This window comes from Cinclus cinclus, chromosome 29, assembly GCF_963662255.1.
Source record: "Cinclus cinclus chromosome 29, bCinCin1.1, whole genome shotgun sequence".
Lineage (NCBI taxonomy): Eukaryota > Metazoa > Chordata > Aves > Passeriformes > Cinclidae > Cinclus > Cinclus cinclus.
The window spans coordinates 802,994-829,051 of record NC_085074.1 but is presented as its reverse complement, the minus strand read 5'-3'; the positions used below and the strand labels follow the sequence as shown (position 1 = coordinate 829,051).

General features: G+C 52.0%; 2 protein-coding genes across 3 annotated transcripts; one reads left to right on the top strand and one right to left on the bottom strand.

The window, feature by feature from the left end:
- Nucleotides 1-21: 21 nt before the first annotated feature.
- On the bottom strand, nt 22-3,395 carry PCNA (proliferating cell nuclear antigen). The gene is made up of 6 exons (XM_062510556.1): nt 2,906-3,395; nt 1,884-1,981; nt 1,428-1,495; nt 1,073-1,267; nt 633-756; nt 22-536 (listed from the first exon to the last, which is right to left on the bottom strand). Exons 1-6 carry the CDS (start codon nt 3,124-3,126, stop codon nt 454-456), a joined length of 789 nt encoding a protein of 262 aa, XP_062366540.1. The 5' UTR covers nt 3,127-3,395; the 3' UTR covers nt 22-453.
- Nucleotides 3,396-3,784: 389 nt separating this feature from the next.
- Nucleotides 3,785-22,378, top strand: CDS2 (CDP-diacylglycerol synthase 2). Of its 2 annotated transcripts, none has more exons than XM_062510634.1 (13): nt 3,785-3,847; nt 11,258-11,400; nt 12,254-12,350; nt 12,798-12,895; nt 13,464-13,603; nt 14,012-14,070; nt 14,496-14,578; nt 15,624-15,711; nt 16,048-16,116; nt 16,655-16,807; nt 17,060-17,179; nt 17,736-17,839; nt 18,444-22,378. In XM_062510634.1, the coding sequence occupies exons 1-13, from the start codon at nt 3,785-3,787 to the stop codon at nt 18,571-18,573; spliced, it is 1,347 nt and encodes a 448-aa protein (XP_062366618.1). In that variant the 3' UTR covers nt 18,574-22,378. The 2 variants fall into 2 exon arrangements, with proteins under 2 accessions (XP_062366618.1, XP_062366619.1); XM_062510635.1 differs by lacking the exon at nt 3,785-3,847 and adding an exon at nt 7,485-7,500.
- The last annotated feature ends 3,680 nt before the right edge of the window (nt 22,379-26,058 follow it).

Sequence of the window (26,058 nt, the reverse complement as noted above, 5' to 3'; positions counted from 1 at the left end):
ATTTAAACAGCACAAACTCTGTAACGTTATATTTTTTATTTCCATTTTCCAAGTTTGAGTCAGAACATCGGCTCCAAAAATAAATGAAGTAAGGTCACATAAACTCATGGGATAATAAAACAGCAACCCTAAGCTACAGCTCCACAGGGGAAACTCCAGGGAGTATCTTGACCCATTAAATATTGCCCCTCTTCTCCAACAGCAGCTGAAAGGATGAAGAAATTTCACCTTCAGACAGCATCTAAGAGATTGTTTGGAGTGCAGGAACAGATTAGATAAAGTCAGATTTCCTATTTCCAATGACACCAGAATAGCAAAATAGTGAGTTGAAAAAATATTTACAAATATATCTACAAGACACGGCTACAGTGCTCCCAGGATGCTCCAAGGCTATGGATGGAATTGCTGCCTCCAGCCAGGAGCAGACCCCCCCCCCTACAAGTCCTGCTCCAGTTAAGAGCCTTCTTGTTGGTCCTCGATCTTTGGGGCCAGGTAGTACTTCAGGTGTCCCATGTCAGCGATCTTGTACTCCACAACTGGGGAAGGGAATGAAAAAAAGGCCATTCAGAAGATTCTACATAAAATCCAGCCTCAAGTCTCAAATTCTCTTCAGGCAGAGCCTTGGTACTCACCCAGAGGAACATCTGCAGACATGCTGAGTGTGACCGTGGGGGACAGGGGGGTGGCTTTGGTGAAGAAGTTCAGGTACCTCAGGGCAAAGGTCAGCTGGACCGGTTCGTTCATCTCTATTGTAACCTGGGGAAGCAGGACAGGCTCAGGAGAGGCAGCTGCAGGATTCCAGAGCCTGGCACAGCTCAGGCAAAGGCCACCCTCTGGGGTGCTGCTCCCACCTGGCCCAGCACTGCTGCAGCTCCCAGGGTAAGGCTAAACTGCAGGCATTCAAGGACTCCCCTCCATGAGCCAGAGGGAGACATGGCCCTGTCCCTCAAACTGCAGGGCTTGGACTCAGTGACCTCTGAAGGCCTTTTCCAACCCAAGCTATTCCTCACTTCCCCAGGGCAAAGGATTAGCTTTACAGGTGAGCCCTGAGCCCTGCAGCCACCCCACTCACAGCCTCCTCCTCCTTGTCCACGTTGCTGGTCTGGGACAGTTTGATGTTGCCATTGCCCAGCTCGCCGTTGGCCGAGAACTTGACGCCGTCCTTGGCACAGGAGATGACAACAGCATCGCCGATGTGGCTCAGGTCCCGGCAGATGCGTGCGAACTCAGCTGAGGGCATCTTCACCACACAGCTGTACTCCTGCTCCTGGGGGGGACAGAGACACCCTGCCAGGGCTGGGGACTCACAGTGACACCCTGCCAGCACCAGGCTTGTCCAATGCTCCAAAGAATGTTGGGTCCCACAATATGATGTGAATGTGGAAACACCCACACCAGTGCCACCAGTCACTCCAGTTGTTACTTACTGGGATTCCCAGCTGCTCCACATCGAGATCCATCAGCTTCATCTCGTAATCAGAAACCTTCTCCTGGTCTGGAGAAGCAAAGCACAGTTACGCCACATGTTTACAACAAGTGATAAACGTCAAGTTAACTGCTGCCACCCCCCACTCCCTCCAAATAAAACCACCTCAGTAATGATAGTAAGGTTTTCCTTTGTTTCCTCAGAGCTGGAACTCTGGAAATGCCCCAACAGCCTTTCACAGGCTGTAAGGGTACAGCCAAGGACATCTGTGTGCAGCCTAAGTCTTCCTCTTACAAAGAAAATATTTATCAAGTTGATGAAGTTTCAACCTCCAGACTATTCCAAGAATCAGGTGTTCCTTCCCACTCCTGAAGAATCCACTGCCATTTCCCTCCCTCCTGCATCCCTGTGGTTTATGGTGCCCAGTAAAAAATGAGCTCCCAAATCCAACACTCACTTGGTGCCTCGAACACCAGGGCCAAGGTGTCTGCGTTGTCCTCGGCTCGCAGAGTGATGATGTCCTCATTCCCTGCACATTTCAGGATTTTGGACATGCTGGAGGGGAGAAAAGCAGGTGACTCATGGGGCTGAGAGCTGACATAGCAGGAGGGGATGTGATATCACAGTTATCAGGCTCTCCTTTTAACCCTATTAGAAAAGTTAGTGTATGGAGAGACTCCTCAGCCTCTCTGGCCAATCTCTTCCAGTGTTTGGTCACCCATACAGTTCTTCCACATCTGCAGGCTGAACTTGCTGTGCATCAGCTCCTGCCTGTTCCTCTTGTCCCACGGCTGGATCAGAGCCTGGATCCATCCTCTGACCCCTCCCATAGATATTTACACACATGGATGAGTTTCTCTCTTTCGGCAGTCTCTTTCTGAGGCTGAAGAACCTCAGCTCCCTCCAGATGCATCCAGAAATGCTCCAGGCCCCTCATCTTTGTCACCCTCCGCTGGACCCGCTTCAGGAGCTCCGTGTCTCTCCTCTGGCGAGGAGCCCAGAGCTGGGCACAGCACTCCAGAATCGCCTCAAAGGGCAGAACACCGGGGCAGGAACGACCACCTCCGTGACCTGCTGGCAGTGTTCATCCTGACGCTCCCCAGAATTCTGGAAGGACTTTCCTAGCGACAGGACTTTAAAGCTGTCACGCATTTCCCGCAGGAGCAGCCATGGCGGCGGCCCCGCCACCGCTGCCTTTTTCCCGCCACTTGTCGCCGGCAGTGACGTCACGGCCGCGACGTGCCCCGCGCGCGCCGCGAAAAACGGCGCGAGCCGTGAGGGGGATGGGGGGGGAGTAGGGAAGGACTGAGGGGGCTCTGAGCGCCCCCGGGACGCCCCCGCTCCTCCAAAGCACCCCCTGGCCCGCAGATCTCCCCTCACAAACTCTTCCAGCAGGCCCCGCTCCCCTCAGCGCCACAGCACCCGGGCCTGCTCGGCCGCCTCATTCCAGCGCCCGATGAGACCCCGCCGCCGGCTGACCTGGCCAGGTTGACGCCCATGGCGATGTTGCGGTCGCAGCGGTACGTGTCGAAGCCCTCCGATCGCAGCGTGAGCTGCACCAGCGAAACGTGTGAAGAATCCATGCTCTGCAGGCTGATGCCGCCCGAGCCCAGGTCCCAGCAGGCCTCGGTGATGAGGTCCTTGAGGGCCTCCAGCACTCGCTTGAGCACCGAGCCCTGCACCAGCCGCGCCTCGAACATCTTGGCAGCACCAATGGGAACAACACGAACCGAACGGAATGGCGGAAAAACTGAAAATCAAGACAGGCGGTTTGCCGAACACTTTTTATGCACTCTGTTGCCCCGCCCTTCGGCGCACGTCAGCCAATCACCAAAGCCGCTCTCCTTCAGTCCAACCTCTTCCAAGCTCACATGCAGATCCCCGCCGCTCTCCAGCCAATCCTAGAGCCGCTCCTCTCTTTAGTCCCGCCCCTTCATGCGGCGGGAGCCAATCACCGCGCGGGTTACACAGGCCCGCGTCTCCCGCCTCGCTGCGCACGATGGCGGCAAGGCCGCACACGGGACCTGTCCGTACGGCGCGCCTCTCCACAGGCACCGCGTCTTGAGGCAAAACCAGCCATAACTCAAATCCGTTTGTCCCTGAGGACAAACCCCTTGCGCTTCTCCCAGCGCTCGGGGACCTTCCCGCGCACTCGCTCGCCCCCTCCCTCAGCAGCGCACTCGCGCCACCCATCGTGGCGTCCCGCACCATCCGGGTACACCTGGGCGCGGCCATGCCTCGGCCTAGGCCCCGCCCTCTCCGCCCGTCCCGCGCCGCCCATTGGTCGGCGGCTGTTTCTCCGGTGCCGCATCGCCCCCTGGCGGCCGTGGTGCGAGGTGCGGCGGACGCGAGTCCGGCATGAGCGAGGCGCGGCTGCGGGCCGGGCGCGGCCCCGGCGGGGCGCGGGACCCCCAGGATAAGGTGCGGAGCGGCCCTGGGGGGCGTGAGGGGGCTGGGGGCACGGGGGGAACCGGGGAGCGCCGGGCCTGTGCGCCTCGGGGTCCCGCCGCCCCGCGGTGAGGCCGCTCTGCGGCCCCCGGGCTACCCCGCACTCGGGGAATTTGCTCCGTGCTCGGTTTATTCGGCTCTGGAGGAGCAGATCTCATTCTCTGGGTGCTTGGAGGAGCGGCCCCGGAGCGCGGAGATCGGGGCGGAAGCCGCGTTTGTGGGATGGCTCAGGTGGGGTCACGAACCTTCCCTCAGGGCACAGCGCGGTGCCTCCCAGGCCATCCCCAGGAAATGAGGTGGGGATTCCAAACCTGCCTTTAGGGAAGGGATTGGTTACCTCCTAAATCATCCCCAGGGAATGACACGGGGGTTACAAACCTTCCCTTAGGGAAGAGTTGGGTACCTCCGAAATCGTCCTCAGGGAAGGATGGGGGGGTGGGGATGTTCCAAACCCCTCAGGTTCACTTAGGGAAGACTTTGGTGCCTCCTAAGTCATGCCCAGGGAATGCCCTCCCTGCGAGGGCTCTGTGGGAGTTCCATGAGGGTTGACGTTGCATTTCTCCAAGGGAAGGAGTTTATTTTTCACTGCAGAAAGCAGCCCTGTCTCTGTTTTCCTATAATGTCTCTCCTGTTCCAGCCCCCAGCCCAGCTGGATGCTCACGGTCATTTGTTACCATTGTCATCTCTGCTCCTTCGCCTCCCCAAAGAGGAAGGCACCACGAGGAGTAAACAGCCAGGGGAAACTTTGTAAATAACATTTGCAGCATCACAGGGAGCTAAAACTGGAAGGAAGAGTGGTTCTTGTTGTTCTGGTGTTTAATGCACTTACCTTGGGTCTTGTCCATCAGCCCTCAGCAGCATCATATTGATGTTTTCTCCATTAGTGCATGAAGGGTGCAGCTCAGGGTAGCACGAAATCATCAGATATAACCCTTTTGCAATTTAAATGTAATTTAAATGCAATTTTAATGTGATTTCAATGCCAGTTATTTCAATGCTGGAGGCTATACAGGCAGATTTGAGGAAACTTCATGGTGCTGATGTGATCAGGGAGGGATCTGGGACAGAAGGAGCCAGCAATAGTGGGAATGGATTACCCTGCTGTGGGTCTGGAGGCTGTACCTCTCTTGCTGGAGCTCTCTGACACTGAGGGAAGGAGCGCTAAGATGGCTTCAGTTATGGGGTGGTTGTGCACAGGGTGAGACCTTGAGGTGGGTTCACCTCAGCTGGAATTTACTCTGCAGCAGAAAACCTTCAGGGAGTTTGATATTCCAGAACTGTGGTGAGAACTGGAAGACTGGCAGGGCTGGTGCTGCTTAACTGGTGTACAACAAACTTGCTGGGCCAAGCTGGGATTCACTTTAGCTCCTCATGCTGTGCCCCTAAAGAAGGTCAGAGGGCAATCCTGTTATCTCCATGTCGGTGTTTTCATGTACAGTGAGCATTCTGAGGGACTTCTCTGGTTATTTCCTTTGAGCTGCTGACCTGGAGTGTCCTTACTAGAGAGAGGGAACATTGATGTTGTGCTGCTCCTTGTAAAACAGCTCAGAATGAATTGCAGGAGGGAAAAAACAGGAGTGAAATGTTCCCAAGCAGTGAAGAACAGCTCCTCCAAGGTGCTGAATGTGATGTTTCATAATAGAAGGCAGTGATAGGAGCAGAGAATTTCCCGAAATTGCCAAATGCAGCTGCTGGGAGGTTACCTGGTAACTAATCCTTAGTGAAACCCTCGGTGCCGTGCTTCCACACTCAGTGGCAGGGTTTGATTTCCTGCCCTGAGACCCAGCAGTTGTGGTTTTAGTGCTGGAAATGCCTGGGAGCAGCAGAAGCACTCCTGGGTGGTGTGGGGCTGCTTGGGGAGGGGACAATCCCATTCCTGCTTTGTCACACTCGGACCCTTGCCAAGGGGAGTAATTCAGCATATTTTATGTGACAGAAACGCTGGAGGCTTCTGGAAAGAGCTCTGTGTTAGCAGAAATTCCTTACAATGGATGTAAACATCAGGATCGTGGTGTTTTGGGCTCGTTGCCACTTTTCTGTTTTGGCAATGGAGAGTGATCTTGGTGGATCTGGGAGCTTCTTCCTGAGCTTTCTCCTGCTGCCCCAGTGGTCTCTCCTCACTCCTGGTTGTTTATTGTTATTATTTATAGTAAGATCAGGATGGCAGAGGTGGTGGATGATGTTCCTGCTGTCTCCTGTTGCAGGCTGAGGCACTCACACTGTTCTGTACATGGAACAGTTCTCTGCTCCTGCTTCCAAATGTGCTGTCAGTGGTGTCTGGCTGGAGGGTGCTGAGAAGAGGGAATTTGGGATGTTTCCAAGCAGGAAAAATCCCCAGGACCCCCAGAGGTAAAACCCTTAAAATCATAAAATCCCAGGCTGGCTTGTGCTGGGAGGGACCTTAAAGCCTGCTGCAGGCACTAGACCAGAGCGCTCCAAGCCCTATCTGTCCTGACCATGCTGACACCTGAGACTTCAGGAAAGCACAGATTTAGGTTTTTCAGGCTCACATCTAAACACACTGGTCCAAGTGCACTCCATGGTTAGTCCAAATAAACTGGACTGGCAGAGAAATGTGAACAAGACAGTGCAAGACACCACCTTAGAGTGAGCAAATTAAATAGTTTGGTAAGGGTTTTTTTTCCTCATTACATTTTGGAGAAAATCTGTACAAATTCCTGAGGAACTGAGGGTCAGAAGGCTCCGGCCTTGGTGTGATGCAGGCTCTCATTTCAGAGGACAAAAATAGCCTTTTCCTGCAGAAGCCTCCCAGTGTGAGCAGTTGCTGTGGAGCTGTTTGTTCTCCCCAGCTCTGCCAAACAACAGCAGATTGAAATGTCTGTGCAGGCTCCAGCAGACACAGCTCCAGCCTCCCTCAGGCACCCAGAGGCTCTTGCTCTCCTGTTTCTGTGTCTCAGCTCAGCTCAGAATGCCAGCTCAGAAATGCCACTCTGACCCAGGAGAACCCAGCAACCTGTCCCTAAAACATCTCCATCATGTGCTCAGAGGGGAGGCAGGTTCCTTTCTGAGCAGCAGGAAGTTCTGGGGGAAGGCCAGAACCACCCACTGAGTTTTGTGCTCCTTTTGTGCCTAGCTGGTGCCTGGTGCCTTTTCCTCCTTGATTTCCTGAAAGCAACAGCCCCTGAAGTGAGTGCTGGGGGTCCCAGCAGAGGGGGAGCTCCTGCTGAGTCCCAGGGATGTGTGATTTCCATGGATCCTGTGTGATTTCCATGGATCCTGTGTGACTTCCACGGATCCTGTGTGTGCAGGCTGCGCCTGGCTCCTGACACATCCTTTGGCTAAGCCAAACCAAGCTGGTACTCTGGGATCGGGGGATGAATTTTCTCTGCTGTTTCAGCCACTCTGCAAACATTCCTGCTTTCTGTGATGTTGTTATCTGCTAAAGGTCTCCAGTTTTAGGCATGTCCTGATTTCTGTGCCTGTTTTCAGCTGGTATGTGGAATATGGTTATTTTAGGATGGGGAAGGGAGTCCTACAACAACATGAATGGAACCTGAGCTTTTTGTAGGTTTGTTTTTTTTTTTTTTTTTTTTCAGACAACAACCAAGCAGCCAGGTGCCAGCTTGGTGGGGGGACATGACAACTTGACCTTAATTTCCCTGCAGGTAATGTCACAGCACAAGACCAGGGTAAAAAACACTTGCAAAAAGACCCCCAGTGCTTTTTTGGGACCTTCCTGCAAATCAGGCCTGGAAGTTTGATTTTCCCCTCTGGTTTTTATGATCACCAGACTTCTCTTGTTTCACCCTCCTGAGCTGCAAACCCCTGGGTGAGAATATATTGTAATTTGGGAGTTATGGGATGAATTTTGGCTGTGATGTCACCCTGGTGGGTCTGGGGGACACAGCAGCTCTAGAGGTTAAAGAGGGGAGAGGAATAGAGCAGTTTTCCCAGATGTAGGAATTAAAGCCCCTTCTGGAAAACATTGAGGTTTTCATTACTGAGGCCGCTGGGTTTGTATTCATTAAATTAATTGCATTTGTTTTGATCCTGCAGATGTTCTCAGAGGTGAGAACAGAGGTACAATTGCTCCATTTAGACCCAGCAGTCAGCTCTGTTGCCTGAAAAAGCAACACTATTTTCCTTTCAGCATTTATTTTACAGTAACATTTTCTGTCACAGTTTTTTGTTAAAACCTGGCAGGAAGTCTTAATAAAACAGTGCCTGGAAAGGAAAGTATCTAAATAATGGCATTTCTTGAGCTAATTTAATCTGCCAGTATTGAATACTTTACTATATATCTATACTGGGTAGAAAAATTTTGGCAAGGAGAGAGCAGGCTCATTTCTATGGCAACTGAGATAATGTCGTGGATATTTGTGTAAAAAGCCCTGTGCACACGGCTTCCTCTCTGAGAAAACCATGTCAGTGTGAACACAAATTTCTTGCCACCCTCTTGAAGGAGTCGAGTTGTTTAAAGAAAGCTCAGATGAATTCAGTTCTCTGTGTATCTTTTCTTCAGGATGATAAAATATCTGTTGACAAATGCTGCACGGAGCTGTTGATTTCATGAATAGAAAAAGTGGACAGGTATCTGGATTTTCCCAGCTCTGGTTCAGCAGTCAGGACAGACAGCCCTTGCAGAGATTTGGGGTTTTACTTTCTCCTCATCACAGCTTGTGTAGAAATCAAGGAAATAGGATAAATCCCCATCTTGGCTTTATTCCTGCATTCCTTTTACACATGGTTCTGTAAGAAGCCTTCAATACTGAGATGATAAATGGAAGAAGGAGCCCTGGGCTCACCTACAGGGTTGGACAAATAAGCCCTTCAATTGAATAACCCCGTAGTGGTTAAAAAGCCCCACTGCCCGTGGGAGCAATGCCCTGGGATGGTGATCCTGGAGGGGATATGTGAGAACTGTCCCCAAGGCAGTGCCTCAGGGTGGCCCCAGGCAATGCCACAGGTGGCTTCAGTGGCCCACCCCGGGGTGCACTAGCACAGGCTTGAACACATTATTTAGCACCCACTCAGCTGCTTAAAGAAATTATTTGTAGACAGATGGGGACAATTTGCATAAAAGGTATAAAAATAGTGCCAGTTACTGTAGCCTATATCTGGCACAATGTCCTATAAAATCTGGCAGGGATCAGCTGATCTCAGTCCAGGCTGTGACAGGGACCAGGCTGTGACAGGGATCAGCTGAGCTTGGATCAGACTGAGCAGGGATCAGGCTGTGACAGGGACCAGGTTGTGACAGAGATCAGCTGAGCTTGGATCAGGCTGTGACAGGGATCAGAGTGAGCAGGGACCAGGCTGTGACAGGGTCCAGGCTGTGACAGGGACCAAGTTGAGCAGCAGTCAGGCTGTGACAGGGATCAGGACATCAGCTTGCTTCCACCATCAGGTTCCTCATTTCTTGAGCTTTACTTTCATCACCTTCCCAGGGTGGAAGTGAGGAAGGCACAAGTGCTCTTTCCCTTTCTTTTGGTCTCTGAGCATTTTGGGAGGCTTCTGATCCTCCTGGCCCCAGGCAGGAATGATTTTCCTGCTTTGCACTTTGGGGAGTAAAACACAGGGACGCTGCTTGGATCTTTTACCAGGCTGGTGACCTGTATGGGGTGAGGGACACCAGGGCTGTGTGAGAGACGTGCTTGAGGATTTGGAGTTTAGTACAGAGGAGAAGCTGTTTTTGGTCTGGCTGGAGCTATTTCCATCGCTCCCAGGGGAGTTCTGGAGAGAATCCTTTTGTTGGACAACACTTTGCAATGGGAGCAGAGGCTGGAGCTAAATACAGAGCACAGATTGCCCAAAACCTGACCTGTGCTGTGCTGCAAGATGCCAAATCTGTGCTCTCCAGGGAGTTTTATAATTTCCAGTCTCTTTGCCTGCTGCCATTTGCAGCTGCCTTATGGATTTGTGTTCCCAGGTAAATGGCACTAAATCTCTCCAAAATCTGAGGTCCAAATGGATTTTATGGGTCAGTTAAAAAACACCTGAATAAAAGCCAGGTAGCATTTCAGTGCCAGCTCCCCAAAGCCATATGAGGGCTGGCAGAGGTGCTGGGCTGAAAGCAAACCCAAGCTCTTCCTTCCCAGCGGATGAATGGAAAGGAGGAGCACAGAGGCAGGTGACGAGGAGATGACACTGGGTACTACTGGTGGTGGCTTATATCCCTGGGAATAATCTCTGACATCACCGAGGTATTTTTAGCTGCCTCCACCTGCCAGTGCCTCCCTGTCCTTGTCTGATTTCAGATCCTGGCCTGCAGCCATTGACACGTTCCACCTTGGGGAGTAATTACTTTTTCCTGTATGAAATGAGAGAGCAGCTCTGGCCTTGCTGCTCTGCTGAACTGCAGACACCCCCACCCATGAACTGCACCCAGCAGATCTGATTGTTCTGGAGCTGCCTGGAAGCCCCAGGGGATGAAGTGTCACTGTTTGCAGAGCTCCCAGCATTTGTCAGCTCAGCTCCCTCTGTGCTTTTACTGCAGGCAAAGTCACTTTTCGGGGAGTTTTCAGAGAGCCAAGGCCATGAACTCTGCCTTGCCTGGATGCTCCCCAGGGCGTGGCCTTTTCCTTCCATGCTTCCAGGAGCAGGATGAAGCTGTGCTGCTTGAAATGAGGGGTGAAATGTGGAGCTGTGTTTGTCCTCTGTTCAGGGGCTGGGTCAAAGTGAGAAGTGCCACTGGGAAGAGCCAGGACTCACCTGGAATCCCCTTCTCAGGGCTGGGCTGGGGCAGAGCCTTCAATAACCTGCCTCTCCTGGGTTAATTCCCCCCTCAACACAGGACTTTGCTCGGGGCTGAGTGCTGGAGCAGTCCAAGGGGCAGGGAAAACACAGAGCATGTGTGTCCCTCTGCAGCACCTCGGGTTTCTGCTGGGGCCAGAGGGGATGGTTGGGCCAGGGTGATAAGCCAGGCTCTTCCTCCTCAGCTGCCTGACGCTGGGCTTGGTGTTTGGTGTCCTCAAGTAGTCAGCACTTCAGGAGGCTGTCTGGAAACCTCGAGCCTGTCCACTTGGAGGCCTTTCTTCCTGGCTGATTTGGGCAGTGTTACATTCTTTGAGAACTGCCTGGGGATTGGGACCTTGTAAAAATTCTTGCTAACAAGCCCTGGAGCACTTGCTGCTCTTGGAGATGCTCATTCATCAACCTCGAGGCATCTGTAACTGCGTAAGGGAAACAGGCCCTCTTCTGTGCCTGCTGCTGAGGCTGAGAGACCATCAAACCCCTCCTGGATGCCACCTAAAACACCTGGGGATGTTTCTCATGTGTTTACCCCTGTGTAATACCCAGAATATTTTCCTCTGCTCCCTCTCTCGTGCAGAAGCAGAGTGGTGGTAGGTGTTGGAGCCAGTGGGTTGGCCCAGGTTCCTCCAGATTGGCTGCTAAAGCTCTGTGGCTCTCTTTGTCCTGCAGGAGTCAGAGTCTGAGAACAAGCTGGATGGAGAGACAGCATCAGACAGCGAAAGCAAATCTGAGTTTGGGGGTTCATCCCCAGTGCCGACCTCGGATGACACCCCAGAAGTGCTGAACAGGGCCCTCTCCAACCTGTCCTCGAGGTAACACTCCCTGAGCAGGCTCTGTCCATCCTGTCTGTGAGGTGACACTCCCTGAGCATCCTTTTGTGCCCTCCCAGGGCACAAAAAGCCACCCTGTGGCTCTGGGGCTGCTGGAAGCTGGAGGAGCAGCCTCTACCCAACCCCTTCCTGCCCCTGAGGCCATGGGAAGCAGCAGGGTCTGGGCAATACTGGGGTGGAGGTGTCTCTGCTGCATCCTGGCAGGTCCAGGCCTTGGTGGGGCACACCCACAGAACTCGTGGGTGGCTTTGGCAGCACAGGTTTGAGCTGTGGGGGTTTTCAGCCCCTGCTGTCATTGAATTCTGCAGGAATGCTTGAGGAGTTAAGGACTGTTAAGGACAGAATTTGGGAACAGGCTGGGGATGTTCTCCACAAACTGCCTGGGGGAAAATTCTCCTGTTTATATCACAGGAGAAGGTGTCGTTCTTGAGTCTGCTGTGAAGATGGGAGAGGGTCTCAACAGGAAAGCAGTGAGGGTACAACATGTAAGAGACTATTTGTCCTCACGGAGAGCAGTGTAGAGAGGGGGAAGAGGTCCCCATTTTATTTGAATTTATCCTGCAGCTTGTCCGAGGTGTGGGAAAGCTGCAGCAGGACAGAAACAGAGGGTGCCCTGGCCCATCAGTGTCCTGGGAGATGCTCAGCTTTCTGCATTTAGTGAGGCTGGGGTGCAGCTGATGCAGCCAGGCCTTTATCAGCACATCAGGGTCTCTCTGCACCACTGAGAAGAAACTTGGGCTTTCCAGGGCTCAGTTTGCTTCCTGTGACACACGGAGAGAAGTGCTGCTTTGCTCTGTCTTGTCTTCTTTTGATGTTTTCCTTCTCTGTGGCCCAGATGGAAGAATTGGTGGGTGAGAGGCATCCTCACGCTGGCAATGATCACCTTCTTCTTCATCATCATCTACCTGGGCCCCATGGTCTTGATGACAATAGTAAGTGCTCCAGAGAGGTGTTCTGACCTTCCCTGCAGCAGGGAGGGGTTGCTGGGGAGCTCAGGGCCTCCTCTTCTAGAGATTCTGGATTCCTGTCTCCATGCAGGAAACCTGAGAGGGATCTGCTGGTCAGTATTGGACTGCAGTTGGAACTCACACAAGGGGTTGTTAAAAACCTCCTGCAGAGCAAAGGGGAGGGAAAAAAATGCCATCCTGAGCATCCCATGTGGGACTGGGAGGGAAAAATGACCCCTTGAGCTTTCCATGTGGGATTGGGAAGGAAAAAATACACCCCTGAGCTTCCCACGTGGGACTGGGAGGCTCCTGCAGTGCTGATGGCAACTGCTGAAGGACCTTGTGCTCTGCACATGCTTGGTTTTTATCTCATCAAGGGAAGAGGTGTTTAACCAGCAGGAATTCCAGTGCCTGAATATCCTTTCTGTGCAGGTGATGTGTGTCCAGATCAAATGTTTCCACGAGATCATCACCATTGGCTATAACGTGTACCACTCCTATGACCTGCCCTGGTTCAGAACGCTCAGCTGGTGAGTGAGGGGCTGCTCTCCCTCCCCTGTGGACCCTGAGCCCTCGGCTGGGCACATAGGGGACACAGAGCCACATCCCCTGGGCTGCCAGTGACCTGTGCTGGCATCGCTTGGAAAGGAAAATCACAGAATCCCAGTGTGGTTGGGCTGGAAGGGACCTTAAAGCTGCTTATTAAGGCAGCTCGGTGCCACCCCTACCCTGGCAGGGACACTTCCCACTGTCCCAGGCTGTTCCAAGCTCATCCAACCTGGCCTTAGACACTTCCAGGCATCCAGGGCCAGCCACAGCTTCCCTGGGAATTCCATCCCAGATTTTGTGAGGCACAGGATGGGGGATTCTGGGAGGCAGAGGCCAGTTGAGCATTGCCACCTGAAGGCCAAACCCAGAGCCCAGCTGTGACCTGTCCCAGCATGGGGTTGAGAGATGCAGTCACTCCTTGGGATGAAGGAGACATTTCCAAGCTGGGGGAGGTAGTTCTGGCTGGCAGAAGCAAAACCAGTGTCAAGACCTCAGGGATCAGCCTGAGCCTTTTAGGGCTCCTGCTGATGAAGTTCCTGCCCTCTCCAGGTACTTCCTGCTGTGTGTGAACTATTTCTTCTATGGCGAGACAGTGACAGATTATTTCTTCACCCTGGTGCAGAGGGAGGAGCCCCTGAGGATCCTCAGCAAATACCATCGCTTCATTTCCTTCGCCCTCTACCTGACAGGTGGGCACCACCCTGAACAATGGCTGGGCTGGAGGGAAGAAATCTGCCCTGGAGTGCTGTGTCCAGAGCAGGATCTACACATGCAAATCATCTCTGCTCCCCAGGGATGCTGGAAGCTGGCAAATCTTTTTGTAGTAGTGGTGGCAAATCTTTTCCATGAGGTTCTGGAGGAGAAAACTCCGTAATCTTCATGGGGGAGCCAGATGGTTCATCTGTCCAAGTGCTGCTTGGTGTGACTTCCAAAGCAGTGCTTTCCCCACTGCACAGGACTCCTTTATTCCAGTCAAACCCCCCAAATTCTTTATTCCAGTAAAATCCCCAGCAGCTGTGCAGTATTGTGACCCAAATGTTGTTCTGGCTGTTGAAAGCACATTTCCCACCTCTGACTTTGCTCCTGTCTCTCCTCAGGTTTCTGCATGTTTGTCTTGAGTCTCGTGAAGAAACACTATCGCCTCCAGTTCTATATGGTGAGGCTAAATTCAGGGCCTGGTGAGGTTAAAATATGTGCTTTGGTGAGGTTACAATCAAGGTCCCGGTGAGGTTAAGATTCATGTTTTGGCGAGGTTAAATCCAGGTCCTGGTGAGGTAAAATTTGGGGTTGGAAAATGAGTCAGTCAGAAATCCAGCTGATCTGTTCAGATCTTCCTTCAACAGTGAGATGGTTATTGGCAGCTGGGAGGTGCCAGGCCAGTGTTGGCCCCACAGGGCCAGAATAACTCAGTACAAGACAGCTTGTCCTGTTAATCTGGCTGGTTAGCAAACAATAGATAATAAATGAGCTTTCTGAGGGGTGAGGTGCCCTGGTGCCCTGATGCTGGAGTTGTTCTGTGGAGCTCTCTGAGCTGGGCAGTGGCTCTGGGCAGGCTGGACAAGGTGCTGTCCTCTCTTGCAGTTTGGCTGGACCCACGTGACGTTGCTGATTGTTGTTACCCAGTCCCACCTCATCATCCACAACCTGTTTGAAGGAATGATCTGGTGAGTTTGCTCTGCCCCCTGAGCTGCTGTGGTTTCTGCAGCCTGAAAAAATGCCTGTGTTTTCATAGAATCCCAGACTGGTTTGGGATGGAAGGGGCTTTAGTGATCATCCAGTGCTGTGGGCAGAGACCCCTCCCATTGTCCCAGGTTACTCCAACCTGGCCTGGAGCATTTCCATGGATCCAAGGGAAGTCCAGAACCTCTCTGAGCAGCCTGTGCCAGGGCTTTACCACCATTATAGTAGGAATAAATTCCTAATACCTAACTTTTTTAAATCTCGAAACTTGGTTTGGAGTTAAAATTGTTCTCTCAAAAAAGCAAATGGCCAAGGAGGAGGTGCTTCCTGTGAGGGACCAGTCTTTTCAGAGCAGCAAAAGATCAAGGGAGCCCTCAGAGACTTAGGCATTGCTTTGTTCCACTTCACCATATAGAGAGATACTGTAAAGGAGAATTTTGTAAAGTTGCTGTGGGGTGTAGGGACCTTTCAGGTGTCTGGCATTGGGTAGGTGCTTTCTGCTGATTCCCCAAATGGCTGGGAAAGTGCTGCTCCTCTGGTAAAAACAGCACTGAAGGGCAGGAGGGGGAACCTGCCACACTCAGTGCAGCTGCTGTGCACAGGGGAGGCCTCTCTGGTGCTCCTGCCAAAACCACCAAGGCCAGTAATGAGTTCTGGCCACTTGAGGGTTGTGTGTTCCTCAGTGTGTCACACCAGCCCAGCGTGCTCTGGGATCCTCCTGCTTAGGGCTAAAATGCAGGAAATATTTACACAGGAGCTCAGGAGGGGGGGTGTCCCGTGCCTTGCTGGCTGTAGCTAAAGAAAAGCTGCTGCAAACAGGCCCTTCTGGGGATACAACCTGCTTTTTAGTCACTGGAGTCACCCCCAGATTCCCCTTGGAGCTTCTCTTGGCTGTTCCTTGCACTGAGCTGGAGGAGGGGGTGTTGGGGTGGTGGCCCCGCAAGGTGCCCTGTGTTGGCAGCTACTCACTGAGCCTTGGACATGTGTTGTGTTGGCACTTGCCAATGGTTTGACTCTTGTCCCCTGCAGGTTCATTGTCCCCATCTCCTGTGTGATCTGCAATGACATCATGGCTTACATGTTCGGGTTCTTCTTTGGCCGCACGCCACTCATCAAGGTTTGGGACATTTTGAGGGACAAAATGTTGAACTTTGGGTCTTAGCCCTGTGCTCCCAAGCTCCTGCTTTGTCTGAAGCAAGTGTCCAAATTAAACCTGGTGTACATCCAAGTCTTTGAGGCTCTGAAATGAAATCACTGAACCACTGAGGCTGGAAAGATGATTGAGTCCAGCCATGAATGAGCCATTTCATACTGAGGCGTTGGGCTCAGCTTCTGACCAAACTCCTCTTTGTGGGTTGGTGGCATCACTTTGTGTTGCCTCAGCAGTTCACAAGTGAGGAAGAGTTGCAGAGGTGTATCAATAATTGTCCCCTTTGCTCTCTCTTTCTGGCAGCTCTCCCCAAAGAAGACCTGGGAGGGTTTTATTGGAGGATTTTTTTCCACCGTTCTGTTTGGATTGCTGGTAAGCGCCCATTATGGTACTTCCTCCACTGGAGTTTTCCCTTCAAAGGGTCCCAGTGTTCTGTTTAAAGAATGCAGTCGGGCTGAATCTCTGTCAGATATGTCACCTTTTCTTGCTGCCCAGGTTTGAAGTGGCCCCTGGCTTGTGCAGGCACTGCTGATGGAGCTGAGTGCTGGAGGAAGTTTTAAATCCCTGTTAGACCCTGTGACATGCTCATTGCAATAATTAACCATTTTCCCTCTGCTGCCATTGGATGGTGCTGTGCATCATTTCAGGGGCTGTGTGGGGAATTCCACACTCTTGGAATGTTTTACCGTGTTTTTATGACCCTCTCTGTGGCTGCTGTTGCTGTCCCTCCACCTCAGGCTGCAGCCTTGCTCTTCCTCTGCCTTTAGCCACTTCCTGCTGCTCAGGGGGGTAATGTCCTTAATGAAGCTGGGAGCGTGGTTCCCTCCTCCTTCATCTCCTTGCATGGCCTTTCTCCTTGGGAAATCCCTGAGGAAAACATGAATCCTGTTTTTTTTTCTTTTTCCTGGAGCTGTCCTACGTGATGTCTGGGTACCGCTGCTTCACCTGCCCTGTGGAGTTCAACAACGACACCAACAGCTTCACTGTGGACTGTGAGCCCTCAGAGCTGTTCCAGCTGCAGGAGTACAACATCCCCGTGGTGCTGCAGTCTGTGGTGGGCTGGGTACGACCCTCTCTGCTCCCTGGCTCTTACTTAGTGGGGTAGGATTACGTAAAGTAAAGAGTAAAGAGCGGGGCTGTATTCTGAAGTGAAAGAAAAAAGGTGCATCCCAAAAACAGGGAGATTGAGAGCCCAAAGGAATTATCCCAAGTCTGGTGGGACATTACCCCACCTGAAAACCAACTGAGCTGAAGCCTGGGGGGCAGAGAAGGAGGGGCAGGCACTGAAAATCCTCCTGTGCTGTTTGTCCTGCAGAAGACTGTGCGGATGTACCCCTTCCAAATCCACAGCATTGCCCTCTCCACCTTCGCCTCCCTCATTGGGCCCTTCGGGGGCTTCTTTGCCAGCGGCTTTAAGAGGGCCTTCAAAATCAAGGTGAGGAGCAAGGTCATGGAGATGTTGGGGAGGAAACACAAAGTGGGTGCTGCCACTCGGGGGGAAGGGAGGTTTGTTCAGTCACAGATGAAATGCTGGATCAAGATCTGGGTTTTTTGATCAAAAGGGAAGAGACCTTAAAGATTTTAACCATGATATTCTAAACCCTGCTGTGGTGCAGGTAGAGGAAGGAAGACCTAGCCAGGAAATTTTGTAATCTGATGTTTCCCTTGATGTCTTGCAGACTGATTTCACATATAAACAGCCTGTGCTCAGTTCAGATGCCTTGAAAGTTAACACAGGGTGGTAGCAGATAAACATTTGCTTTCCCTGACCTTTGAGTAACAGAGCTGAGTTGAGCCTCACTGCCCCTCATGCACCAGCAGCTTCATAAAGGAGAAATTTCCAGAACCAGGGAGACATTAAACAAAATATTTCCTTGGTCTGACTTTGCCTTCTGGGAAGGACTGGGGCAGGGGATGAGTGTGGTGAGTGGGGGTACCAAAGCCAGCACAGATGCTGGGAAGGGCTCAGTGCCATCCCTCTGCTTTGCCAGGACTTTGCCAACACCATCCCAGGGCACGGGGGGATCATGGATCGCTTCGACTGCCAGTACCTGATGGCCACCTTTGTCAATGTGTACATTGCCAGCTTCATCAGGTGGGTGAGCCCTGCTGGGTGGGGCTGCTGGCACTGCCAGGGCACGGGCAGGCTGGCATCAGAGCCACTTGTGCTTTCTGACTGATTTAACAGCTGAAAATACAAGGCAGAGGAAGCTGGGGCTTGGGGAAGGGAAGGATCTTCAGCAAAGCTGGAAATGCAACCCTCATTTCCCATGGGCTGTTACTTCAGTCCCACTGTAAACTCCTCAGTGTCCCTTCTGGGAATCCTGGACAGGTTTCTAGAATCAAACAAGCAGGGAAATCTAATTTTGAAGCACTGACAAGCATTCTGTAGCCAAGCACAGAGGAAAGAAGCCTGTGGGTACATAAAGGATGTGCTGGGGGAGCTGAGGAGCTGGCTGTGTGTGGCTGCTTTAAATTCTGATGGGCAGCACTCAGAATTGTGCTGATAAGATGCACAATCCTCTTCAGATAGATTGGGTTTGGGGGTGCTATTTTGTGTTTACAGTTTACCCTCTCGTGCCTTTTGAGTCCATTTCCAGATCCCAAATGGAGTTAGGCTCCCAGGGTAGGGCTGGGGAAGGAATGGACAGCCCAGCAATGAATGGAGCCCCATTGCTGACAATGCTTTTGTGTTCCAGAGGCCCCAACCCAAGCAAACTGATCCAGCAGTTCCTGACCCTGAGGCCAGACCAGCAGCTCCACATCTTCAACACGCTCAAAGCACACCTGGTGGACAGGGGAATTCTGGCGAGCCTGGAGGATGCATAAGACAGGAGGTGGTTGGAACAGGACTGAGAACAGACAGGCCTCCTCCAGGGAATTCCTGGCTTGCCCGATTTAAGACAATAACATGGCCTCATTTCACTGTAACTTTTCTTCCTTTCTTGGTAAATGTTTGCATTTGTGGTTTATTTTTTTAAATAATATATTTATGGAGCTTTGGCTCAAATAAGCAAATCTTGGGTTTGTAGCTGAGAAGGAGTTAAGGCTTGGAAGGGTTGAGTGGAGTAGGAGGGTGTGGCTATTCTGGTGGACTGTTCTGGACCCGTGGGGAGTGTGGGCAGAGCTGAGCTTTCCCTGAGAGTGGGTTTGGCAGGGCATGCAGAGCCTGGCAGGGGAGGGGGGCTGAGCTGTCCCCTGGCTCTGGGAGCATTCTCCTCTCCAGGGGCAGCTGGGGGTGCAGTGGGAATTGTCCCAGCAGTTCCTGCTTGTGGGAATCCCCTTGCACAAGGAAGATCTTGTACTAACCCAGCCCCATTTCCTCTGCCCAGCCCTGTACCTGCAGCTGCTCTCACCTGCTGCTTAAGCAGTGCTTCTCACATTCCCTCCCTCCCTGATTTGGCAAATCAGATTTTTGTAACCAATCAAACCAGAAACACACTGGGGATGAGGAGTCAAGGAAGTGGCAGTTGTGTGTGGGAATGTGGGAGGTTCAGATTCCTCCAAAACTGGTGCAAGTAAATAAGTTTTAAAGAACATTGAAGTTTAATTGAACAATTCCTGCCAAGTGAGAACAAACTTTTAAATCACTTGGTTTGTTTTCGCCCATTAAATAACCTTTAAAAACCACACTTCTTCATTTCTCCAAGGTTGGAAACCCCACACTGGGATATTTGAAGTAACCTGGGGAGCAGTTTCTAGCCAGTTTTGTTGCTGGGTGGGCTCCAGCTGTAGCTGGGGGTTTTGTTTTCTTTCAGGAATCATGTCTGTTCCTTACTTGAGTTGTAGAAGTCATGCTGCTGAGTTTACCACAGTCTGTGTTGCATTTCAGTCTGGCTTCATTTCTCTGCAGACTTCTGTCCTGCTTTTCTCACTGAATCTTGTCAGAAATAGTTCGTACTTTATAGCTGCAAGTTTTATTGAAGTCCTTTCCTTTATTTTGTCATACTTTTTTATTATTTAAAAGCAAGAGCCCTAAAGATTGAAAAACTTTCCTTATTTTTTTTTTGTGGTCAGATAGTGAAAATATCCCCATTTACACCTCATGCAATGTTCCCAAACATGAGGTGAATCTAATTTTCCTTCTTTCCGTAGTTTGTGCACGGGAGAGAGAAACTTTACCTTATTTTAACCTGGGGAATGAGTAACAGGGAGAGCTCATACAGAAGTACACTGGTGTTTTCAAGCAGTTGCTGCCACAAGCCTTTAGCCACAGACCCCCCACGTTAGCTCTGCACCTGCTGCATGCTGGCTTGGCATCAACAGACAATAAACCACCTGAAAATGCCCCAAATTCAGAGCTTTTACTGCATATTCTGATTATGCCACTGCTTCCATGTACCCTGAGTGTGTGTAAATACACAGCACAGGTCCCAAACTCTCTCCTTCATTTCTGTAGGACTGTGGTGGGCTCTGCTCTGCCTCCCTGAGCAGGAGCTGAGGTTTGTGCTCCAAATGCAGGTGTTTGATGGAAAACACAGGCTGCAGACAAGGCTCTGTTCTTACAAAGTATTCTCAAATGGTGCTGGCAACGTTCTGCACTGAGTCAGTTCAGGACTGGGTTTGGTGTTCATACAGATTTTTCCTGGTTCTGGAAACTGTTCCTTTCCAGCTTGAATTAGGGAGGGTTTTTTTTTTTTTTTTTTCTGTCGATGGAACAAAGTTTGGTCCAAGCCCCTGACACAAAAACTCTCGGGGAGAATTGAGATGCTTCCATCTGGCATTGCCCAGGGACAACATTTGGGTTGTGTTTAATGAGGGCTTGCTTGAGTTCAGGGAGGCACAGTGGGGCCCCTGCCACAAGCACCCATGGGAGCAGGGTGGAAGTGCTTTGCCCTGGGGGCTATACCAGCTGGTTCTGTTCTGAATTCTCCCTGCCCATTGCCAAAATCCTTTCTTGTGGCAGTTGGGCCACAGGCAGAAGTGACAATGTTGATAAATATTACAAAGGTGTGCTCTGTTCATAGCGAGAAATTTCTTTGGTGGGTCTGTAGTCTCCTGCTTTAAACCTTCTGTTCCTCTTCTGTTGTCATCAGTAGGGCAAAGCTTTGCTGCAGGCTCTGGTTTGGGGCAGGTCTGGGCCTTTCCCGAGGATGTCAATGCTGGATGTGGGCACTGGAGGGCAAAGCAGTTCCACGGAGTAGCTGCAGGAGAAGCAGCAGCAGCTCTGCCTGTGGGTGGCTTCCCTGGTCAGAAATTCCCAGACAAGGCCCTGATCAGCTTTATTCCTGCTTCCTCCCTTCCAAACCTGGGCCTGCTTCTCACAGGGAAAGCTGCCTGGGACGGGTTTCCTGCATGGAAAAAAACCCCCTTAAAATTCATTAAAGTGAGTGGGAACAGGGGTGCAGGGAGGAGGAAGGGAGGGAGGTGGAGGTGGTCGAGATTGTTTGCAAGTTGTGCACCTGCACTCATGGGATCAGGAGTTGGATCCTGGGTTTGGGTTGGAGGGGGCCTTAAGGTCTTGTTCCACCTCCTCTCCCATGGGCAGGGAATGTCTCCTCCAAGTCTGATCCTGAGCACTACCAGGGACAGGGAGGTTGTGACTCCCTGGGCAAAGATGAAAAGCTGCTGTTCCTGCCTTTGGCTATTTCTGGGGGTGGAGCTGATGTGCAGTAGTAACACATGTGGCCCTGCAGGGCCCTGGTGATGCTGCAGCTCTTGAGGATTGTGGAGGGGCCAGAGTGACCCCAGGGATGCAGGGAAGTTCTGCAGCTGCAGGGCTCAAGCTCAGCATGGCACAAGAAAAATGGTTCCCAGTGGGCTCCTACAGCAGGGAAGCTCCAAAGGGAAGGGGAGGTGGTGCCAGCTGGGATTGGTGTGTGACAGGAGGGATTTGTCTGGTGTGAAGGTCACAGGCTGGTGTGGGAGCCACCTCTGCACCAGGGTCACTGGCCAGGCAGCCAGGAAGGTGGGATATCCATGGGGATGGCCCTGGGCAGCTGCTGGGGTGTGCTGGGCAGGACACTGGACATCCCCAGCGTTTGTTTTTTAGGGGCTGCTTAGGTTTGGACATGGGTTTGACCCAAAGCTGAGCTGCACCTGTGGACACCTGTGTTGGGAATTTGCTTTTCTCTGCCTGCTTCGAGCCCAGGTGAGAGGCAGGAGGGGAAGCACCAGACCTGGTTTCTGCAGCCATGCTGTGGGATCAGCCTGGTTAAACAGAATTCCCAGGGTTAAACCCACATTCCCTGGGCTCAGCAGTGCCCCTGAGCTGAGGGGCAGCTCTCATGTGGTTTGTGGAGCTGGGATCCTGCAGCAAAAGCCCCCAAAACCTGGCTGTGGAATCCCAGTGTCACATTCCAAGGAATGTCACATTCCAGGGAATGTCCCCTGTGTGCAGGGAGCCCCTCAAGTTTGGCTGTGGGGGGGTCTTGCCTTCTCTCCCTTCCCCCTCAGTGGGGTGGGAGCAGGGCAGGGCTGTGTGGGCCCATCCAGCCCCTCCTGGGGACAGCTCAGTCCCAAAAGCAGCACATGGAAGTCCCAAGGTGGCAGCTCTGTGCTCCTGTGCGATCCCTGTTCTCACCATAGGCTTCTTTCTCTGTGCATTGTTATTTTGATTCCAGTTTTAGCTACACAACGTAGAGTTGCCTCTCTTTGAATGTTCAAATGTGAAATATTGTATATTTTAAAGTATTTACCCTATTTATATACTGTATGTTACTGTTAAATAAATATAAATTCCATTATCCGGGGAGGAGTTTCATTCACTGCTGTGGGATGCTCCATGTTTTCCAAGCTCCCATTCCCTCATTCATTGCCCTATGCTCTCCTTCCTAAGGGATATTCTGGGGAGCAGACCTCGCTGTGGCAAGGACACTGGAGCTGAACATGAACAGCCACATTCCCTGTGGGATTTGTGGTGACCCCTGGCTTGGATCATCCAGGCTCATCTTGATCAGTGATGAGGGAAGTTTGGCACTGCACCTCCCCACACCCCCAGCAAAATCAGCTCATTCTACCTGAAGATTTCACTGGGAATGTGAAAAATCCTTGCAAATTCCACTTGCCATAAATTATTCCTTAATTTCAGCCCTTTCTCCTGACTTGCTGGGGGTCAGGAGGGCAGAATCCTCTGTTTACCCAGCAAGATGCTATTTTTGGTTCTGGTGTTATTTTGTCTGTTTTTTTGACTTATCAGCTAAGCCAAAGCAGCCCCTCAGCTGCCTCATAGGGCTTCCTGTCACTGCGTGGGCACTTGCAGACAAATTCAGCCTCCAGCAGCAGCAGAGCTGGATGGAAACCATCGAGGTGACTGCAGACCCAGCTCCCACATTCACCAGGGGCAGCAATATTCAATATTGAGCAAGATGTGGAGCAAGTTGAGGGCTGACCAGTCCTTTGGGGATAAATCTGCCAGAAAAGGGACTTTGGGGTGCTCAGGCAGCCGTGGTGTTGTCACATAGGCACTGGGGCTGTGTGACAGTGCCAGGCAGAGGTGATGGCACAGCCTAGCCCAGTGCCAGCCTTTCAGCCAGGGCTCCCCCCTACTTTCTCCCCATCCTGTGCCAATTAAATTTGGTCACACTTGGAAAACTGCAGATTCCCAGTGGGAATCCTGGTTCTCGCTGTGCTCCAGCCCCAGTGAGCCTAAAGCCCAGGCTCCCTCCCTATGACCTGCTGTGCATGAGATCTTGATGGAAGAGGGATGGAAAAAAAAGACAACTTCAGGGGTTCAGATTTGCCCTTTTTAGGTCCTGCTGAGGCATGGAAGGTTTAGATGGGATATTGGGAAGGAATTGTTCCCTGTCAGGGTGGGGAGGCCCTGACACAGGGTGACCAGAGAAGCTGTGGCTGCCCCTGGATCCCTAGAAATGTCCAAGGCCAGGCTGGACAGGGCTTGGAGCACCCTGGGACAGTGGAAGGTGTGGAAAGGGGTGGAGCTGGATCATTCCTCAGGTCCTTTCTAACCCAAACCCATCTGGAATTCCATGGTTCAGCTCAGCAACAAGCTGCCCTGAGGGGTGGCTAAGAAAAAATTCAGTCTAGTGTTATCCTTCCCCAGTTCTGCCAGGTCCCTGAGCAGGAGGGGCTGAAGCAGCTCTGGGGTGCTCCCAGGGGCTGTTTTGGGGTGCCAGGGAGGGCTGAGCTCTATGGTGTGACCACAGCCTTGGGCTGAACTGCAGTTTTGGGCTCAAGCAGTTTCCGTTCTGGAGGAGGGGACAGGGCCGCGTGACATCCTGCCCGTGACATGGCTGGGAAAGGGCTCCGAGCTGCCAGAAACTGCAAACAGGGTCAAAATGTGTGAGCCCCTGGAGCTCCTTCTGGTGCCAAAAGAGGCTGCCTGGAACAGAGGCTGGACAGAGTTAAAGGAACAACATAGGGATTTATAAAAAGGCTTCAAAGGATTCACCTAGGGCAGTGCAAGAGCCTGGCCATGGCTCCACCCAAGATGGATCCTGGTCACGAGTTCTCACACTTTTATAAGTTTTGGTCCATTTCCATGTTGGGGTTCATTGTCCAATTCCAGCTCCAGGTTCTGCAGTCTCATCCTCCCAGATTCTCTCCTCAATTCCCTGCTGGTTGCACTTTTTGGGGCTGAAGCTGCAGCGGTGTCCTTGGTTGTGGGGTTGGAAAAGGATTGTTTCATGTGACTGAGCTGTGAGGAGAATTTGTAACACTTTATATGGAGTTCAGAGTCACACACCAATGCAGGACAGAATCTGGGAAATATAAAAGTTAAACCTTAAGGCATTACTTCAGCTGTGTGCAGATACTACTGAGAATTAAAACTGGTGCTTAATCCAAGGTTTACTCAAGACCTTCTGCTTGGGGAACAGAAAGGGAGCCAGTTGAGGAGTTTGGGTCCAGAGCAGGGTTTTGGGTTAATCTTGTCAGGCTGGGGGAATGTCCTGGAGTGCTGTGCTGTGAAATTCCACACTGTCATATTCTCTGCACTTTGGGCAGTGGAATCTGTGAGTTGGGGATCTCTGAGCTGGCTCCAGTCACTGCCCAGAGCAACAAAGTCGTTTTTCAGCTGTGATTAACAAGTTAATAAACCCCAGTGGGCTCCACCCTGCCTGTGATGGGGCACCCAGCACTGGCTCCAGCTCTTCCCTTTCCTCAGTTTAAGTCACAACACTGAACAAAATCCCCTTTGCAGGTGGCTCAGTGGCTCCTGGGCACAAAGCTGGTCTGGGAATCCCAACAGGAACTGATGGCCACGTCCTTGTTCATCCCCCTGCTGCTGTTCCTGCTTCTGCTCGGGGCAACTTCCCTCTCCACAGGGCCTGGGCTTTTCCAGGGTGGGGGAGATGGGGCTGGAGCCTCCACCAGGCGTCAGGGGGACCGTGCCATGGCTGGGAGGTCAGAGAAGTTCCCATCAGTTGTTGTGAGATTTGGTGGAATCCATTTCCTGAGCTGTCACTGCTGGCTGGCTGGGCACAGTGGGGATGAAAATTTTGGGAGAGCAAAACTGCAACAGTGCTCAAGCTCTGCTTGCTTTTATCATTGCCAGGTTTTAGGGTATTTATGAAATTTAGGTTAAAATTAGTTCAGGTTAAATAAATTCTGGTTAGATATAGGGAAGGACTTGTTCCCTGTGAGGGTGGGCAGACCCTGGCACAGGGTGCCCAGAGAAGTTGTGGCTGCCCCTGGATCCTTGGAAGTAAGCAAGGCCAGGCTGGACAGGGCTGGGAGCAATCTGGGAGAGTGGAAGGTGTCCCTGCCCATGGCAGAGGGCGGCACTGGGTGGGCTTTAACGTCCCACCCAACACAACCCCTTCCATGGCTCCAAGATCCCTTGGTGTTCTGATTTCCATGCCCTTTCCTCCCACAGCTGCCTCATTTCATCCCCATTTGGCTTTTACCACTGTAAAAACCTTCAATCAGCCATGGGGACAAGTCAGCAATTAACAGGAAAAATCAAAGCCCCCAGTGCCATCAGGGGATGCCCCAGCACAGGCACAGACGTCACCTTGAGCTCACACCTGAGCTCTGCCTCTGAGAAGAACACTTCCCGAGTGCCCCGAGCTGGGCTGTTCCTGCTCAGAGCAGCTTTCAGAGCCCCAGGAGACACCCAGAGCTCCTGACACCACTTCCTCAAATGCCCCGAGCGGCACGCGGGGAGCGGCCCCGGCCTGGGCTGCGTCCCCTCAGCCAGCACAGGGGACAACGAGGGCAGCACACCTGGCATCACCTGAGAGCATCGCTGGAAAAGCCAGAGCTGGGCAGGAAAGCAGGGCAGGAAAGGACTTTTATGGGGTTTTGCACAGCTGCTCTCAGAGGCAGGAAGCTCGCTGGCAAAGCAACCCTCGCCGAGCTGCTGCTCTTTGTGGGGGGACCCCCCGAGACCATCAGGGCCTGCTTCCAGCCCAT